The sequence below is a fragment of the Limulus polyphemus genome, unplaced genomic scaffold (assembly GCF_000517525.1).
Source record: "Limulus polyphemus unplaced genomic scaffold, Limulus_polyphemus-2.1.2 Scaffold13570, whole genome shotgun sequence".
In the NCBI taxonomy this organism is placed as follows: Eukaryota; Metazoa; Arthropoda; class Merostomata; order Xiphosura; family Limulidae; genus Limulus; species Limulus polyphemus.
Window position 1 is genome coordinate 3,032 of NW_013679180.1, and position 5,482 is coordinate 8,513.

Sequence of the window (5,482 nt, forward strand, 5' to 3'; positions counted from 1 at the left end):
TGTAATTAAGCCCAAAGCTACAAAATGGGCTATCCGTGCTCTGCCCACCACGGGTATCGAAACCCGGATTCTATTGCAAATCGTAACAAATACACATCACAAGTTAGAAGGTAATCTGAGTTAAATGTTAAATTATTGTACAAAACAATATAAAGTGAATAATAATAATAATACAAGACAAACGGCATGAATTCAACCAGATTTTCATATGTAACAAAATATTACATCGGAAGACATCATTGTAAATGTAAGCTCAGTTTTTAGTTGAAACAATTAACATCAAGGATATACTACACGATAAACCTAAAACAAGGTAGAAACAGCTGATGTAAACGTTCAATGTTTACAAATATAAAACTTAAATTTACATATTAAAATTCGAGTACTAACAAAACAAAAACTCAGTATATTACTGACGGTTCTTTTCAGCCTACAGAGAAATTCGTCTGACAATATCAAATAGAAAATATCTTTAAAAAGATCTATGTATAATTACAAACAGGAAATTGTACGTTGAAATCATGTTTATAACTAGAGTAATATGTAAACTGAAAATAACACGTGTAAATAACCGATATTGCTAATGTTCATACACTTTACTCAACTCGCAAAGCTATCTGTGCTCTGTCCAACAAAGAGAATCAAACCCCGGATTTTAACGTTATAACAAAGTAGTTCTGATTTACTTCCAACTCTCAAGAAACGATACTATGCAAACTTCGAATGAAAAATTACATATTTATGAAGCTTAAAACAATTACCCTTTTTTTATTTAGGACTTTAACTCTAGAAACTGAGAATAAATGGTACATAGATGGCGCTGCAAAACTTGTTTATTGTTGATTGTTTGTTTGTAATTAAGCACAAAGCTACACAATGGGCTATCCGTGCTGAACACAATTTAAAAACAGATGCTAATCAAGTAGTTTTCAACTTTCTTAATCATCCAAACTATAAAGTAAAAGTTTGGGATATATTGTTAGTTACCATTAGGCTTAGCTCTTAATGAGGGGGTACAGGAAACTTTTCAGACCTTTACAGATCACAGATAGTGGAATTATTTTAAATAAACTTGAAATATTTGACTATTTAATCAATGAAAATGATAAATTCAACATATAAAGAAATTCCAACCGATCTTTTTTTAAATCACTGATTGAAATAGATACGACGACTAACAAGATATAATATTTCTAGATGAACTCTGTTTCGTTCCGTTGTACATTCTCAATAGTAACAACAATTTCTTCTCGTGTATGAAGAAAAGGATGACGTGTTTTAGCGTGCAACAAATATTTTGTAATTGCGCTTTAGTTCAGAATACCTTGTTCTGCCGTTGTTTGCTCCTAGTTGGCATAGGTATTAATGTCTTTAAATACCTTGTTCTGCCGTTGTTTGCTCCTAGTTGGCATAGGTATTAATGTCTTTATGATACATCAGATCGAACCTTAAAGTCACAGCTTTTGGAAACGTACTTACCGAGCCAAATTTCTACAACCCGATCTTTTGACCTTGAGTCAGATCACTAATACAAATCTATTGTTTTCACTTTTGAAGATTTTTATTTTTAGACCCAATACTGGTTTTTTCTCAATATAGGATTATTTGAAGCCCCGTAGCGTATACTGTTGCCTTCGTACCGACTCCACTCCTCATTCCCACTTGGTTCGGAAGGATCTTTTCCATTATAGGGTGCGTTTAAAGTCGTCTCGTTTACCTCCGGCCTGTCTGGTTTTGTTAGGGGTGTGACCTTACAGGTAGGCACGGTCGGGCTTACTTCTGTCCACTCATTACCCTCAACACCATAGGGAGGAGGAGAGGGAGGTAGTGTAGGGTCCACATCTTTGTTTTCTGACTTCTCGGCTTTGACTCCTCGCTTAGGAGTGACACTACAACTACTGGCAAGACTGGACGGAGAAGTAGGGGGCACAGCAGGGGGAAGTTCCGACAAAGATCCGCTTCCATTCGATGGGAAACGCTCGGTATTCAGGTCTGTCTGCGCTGTCTGGGATCCAGGAACCTTTCCGTCTATATGACCTCTTGCTGACCGCTTAGACCTTTGTCTCGTTGTAAGATATTTGATGACCAACACGATAGCTAATGTCAAAACTACCACTCCCACTACTAAACAAATGATCAGTAAGTGATCGTCGCTGATCTGAGGCGTGTGAACATTTTCTTCCAGTTCCTGCTCTCTGTCGTCTAGTGCCGGTTGCAGAGTCGTTTCGTTCGGTGGTACATCCGACGACACCGGTACATCGCTAATTAGTTGTACTGACGACGATGGGACCTTAGGCTGTAAGATCACGACGAATCTTCCACGAGCAGGCTGTACTCCTGGAGCTGTCAACACGTATTCAACTACATCGGCGACAGAGCCTCGAATCTCAATGTCCTTACTCTTATAAATAATTATCTCCTGAATAATATCGTGATGAGTAAATCTCTTCACGGCTTCGGCTTCGCGCCTAACTCTCGGAGCAGCGACTTTCTGTAAATATCCATATTTAGGCTGCTTTGTTATGGAGTACACCGGATCGCTGTCTGTCTGCTCCGCTAATTTGGATGCATCTAGTACATCTAAAGTTAAGACACCCGAGTCTCCAGAGTGAACTCCAAAAGGCCCTTGTTTAATTAGAGGCACAACTGTAACGTTGATTATGCGGTCCGACAGAATATTTTCGCCATAGGTCACCGCCACTACGAAGTAATCCTGCGAGGCTGTCATGTCCAACTGCATATAAGAAACCGAACCATTATTGATGTCTTTTTGTTTGAACTGACTTATAAGTTGCTCTCCAATGAAAAGACGACCGTATCTTGGTTCCTTAGTCACATTGTAAAGTATATTTTCAGGATCGCCATTAGTAGCAGCTCCAAGGTTTTTCGGTTTAATCGTGACTGTAGTTGTCCCTTGTAGAAATTCTAACGTTGTTTTGTTAACTAATGTAAGAGACAGCGACACCGCAATGATGTTGAATGCTTTATAAACAGGCTTATGCTTACCATCACTTACTTTGAAGTGAAACGTCCCTGGACTTTTACTTCCATCATGGACAAAGTACACCAAATCCTTATCAATGTCTTCCTGCGTAAAACTCTGGACCAGATGTGTTTCATTTTCTTCCTTGACCACAAAACCATTGGTGGCATTACTTATTATCTCGTATATAATGTCTTTAGAAACGCCATCTAAATCTTTGGTGTACAGGTTATCTGAAGAAATTACCATCTTCTGACCTTGAACGACGTTAATCTTTGGAGTCTTCGTTATTAGTTCAAAGGGCTGGTCGTTAACGTAGGTGACGTTAATCTGAAGAGTTCCGTTGTAGAGTAAGATGTGAGGGAACATCTCATCGCCCGAGATATAGAAACCCAATGTGAGAACATCACCAAAAGTGTCAGAATCGTCATGGTGGTAAACTAAGAGTCTGTCCCTAATGTCTGTGCGATTAAACCGGACTTGACTGCTCTCAGAAATATTTTCATTGTTTAATGACAGCCACCCGTGGGTAGGGAAGGTTTCTACGATGATTTCAAGGTTACTCGTCAAGTCCTCTTTACCTTTACCTTGCCACACAGTTAAAAGCCGCGATAGGTCAATGTGTTCTGGTCCTATAGAAGAATGACCTCCTTCCATAACGTCCAGTGGATTGAGCTGAATTTTTCCTTCCAGGTTTCCAATTCCCAGACTGTCCACTGAAATTTCGATATTAAAAGCTACTCCCTTCAGAGAGTCAGCATGTTGAGTTTCAATGTCGAATATGATAGTGTCCATTGTAGTGAAGCTTTTCATGGGTTTCGTGTGTTCGTACAGTAACATATTTTTATCGACCTGACCCTGGGTAAATTGCGTCACAGGAGATAGGGCACCACCGGGGTTTTCCAGTAGAATACGGCCCTTTTCTGGTTCTTTTCTTACGTAGTACACGATTTCTCTCTCTGAATCTTTATCATTGGTGGTCACTGATAGGTGGTCCTTTGTTAATGACTGCTGCATCCTGGGAAGTACTCTTAGCTTCTCGTTGACTTGCAGAATTAGCTTCAGTTCCCTGGCAGTAACTGTGAACACGTGAGGAGAATCTTTATTAACTCCGTCATTAACCTGGATCCGGAACCCTCCAGTGCTCTCACCTATCGAGAAAAATAACAGTGTTTTGATGCATGTACAAGTAAACAGTGTTTCAGTAAGTACTCAAAGTTATGGAGTTATTATTGGCTCTCATGGGTTCTATGAAATTTTAAACATACGTTTTACAAAAAGAACCCGCTTGTGTTTACTTAATGTTCTAGTGAAGACGTACAGATTATTTTAAACAATAAAGTGAGGACGTACAGATTATTGTTAAACAATAAAGTGAGGACGTACAGATTATTGTTAAACAATAAAGTGAGGACGTACAGATTATTGTTAAACAATAAAGTGAGGACGTACAGATTATTTTAAACAATAAAATGGAGACGTACATGTCATTGTTAAACGATAAAGGCCTACAAGACACAAATGTTGTGAACGTGTGACGAACTGAAAAATTATAATATTAGAAAAAACGTAGGTTCAAGAGTTCACCTTAAAACGATACCCTGTAAACTGGAGGGGTCCCTGAAGAAGAAAGGCCCTCTTTTCGAAGAGTATTTGCCTCTAACGGAACTACCATAAGGTATATGTAGAGTAATGAAGTTGGCTATTGTAACATTCTTTTAATTTTTAAAGCCCAATTAAGGAGTTTTGCCCAGTTTATTTTTTTTCTCAGCATTAATTTTCTAATGTGAGCGCCACCTTTACACAGCTTTAGTATTCAGTATGTTGTTTATCATTAATAGATCGATAAATAATATAAGAAGATATGGGATAGTGTTTAAATATGGCGCTAGCTACTCTGTTACAAGAATTATTGTCTGTTCCTTATGCTAAAGTCTCATCATATAAATGATTGAGCATAAGGAACAGAAAAGTCTCAACATATAAATGATGGTCTGTTCCTTAAGCTAAAGTCTCAACATATAAATGATTGTCCGTTCCTTAAGCTAAAGTCTCAACATATAAATGATTGTCCGTTCCTTATGCTAATGTCTCAACATATAAATGATTGTCTGTTCCTTATGCTAAAGTCTCAACATATAAATGATTGTCTGTTCCTTATGCTAAAGTCTCAACATATAAATGATTGTCTGTTCCTTATGCTAAAGTCTCATCATATAAATGATTGTCTGTTCCTTAAGCTAAAGTCTCATCATATAAATGACTGTCTGTTCCTTAAGCTAAGGTCTCAACATATAAATGATTGTCCGTTCCTTATGCTAAGGTCTCAACATAAAAATTATTGTCTGTTCCTTATGCTAAAGTCTCAACATATAAATGATTGTCTGTTCCTTATGCTAAAGTCTCAACATATAAATGATTGTCTGTTCCTTATGCTAAAGTCTCAACATATACATGATTGTCTGTTCCTTATGCTAAAGTCTCAACATATACATGATT

General features: G+C 37.7%; 1 protein-coding gene across 1 annotated transcript; it reads right to left on the reverse strand.

The window, feature by feature from the left end:
* Window positions 1-186: 186 nt before the first annotated feature.
* LOC106477243 (chondroitin sulfate proteoglycan 4-like) lies at window positions 187-4,277 on the reverse strand. Its single transcript, XM_013937835.2, has one exon. The coding sequence runs from the start codon at window positions 3,998-4,000 to the stop codon at window positions 1,568-1,570; it is 2,433 nt and encodes an 810-aa protein (XP_013793289.2). The 5' UTR covers window positions 4,001-4,277; the 3' UTR covers window positions 187-1,567.
* Between the last annotated feature and the right edge of the window lie 1,205 nt (window positions 4,278-5,482).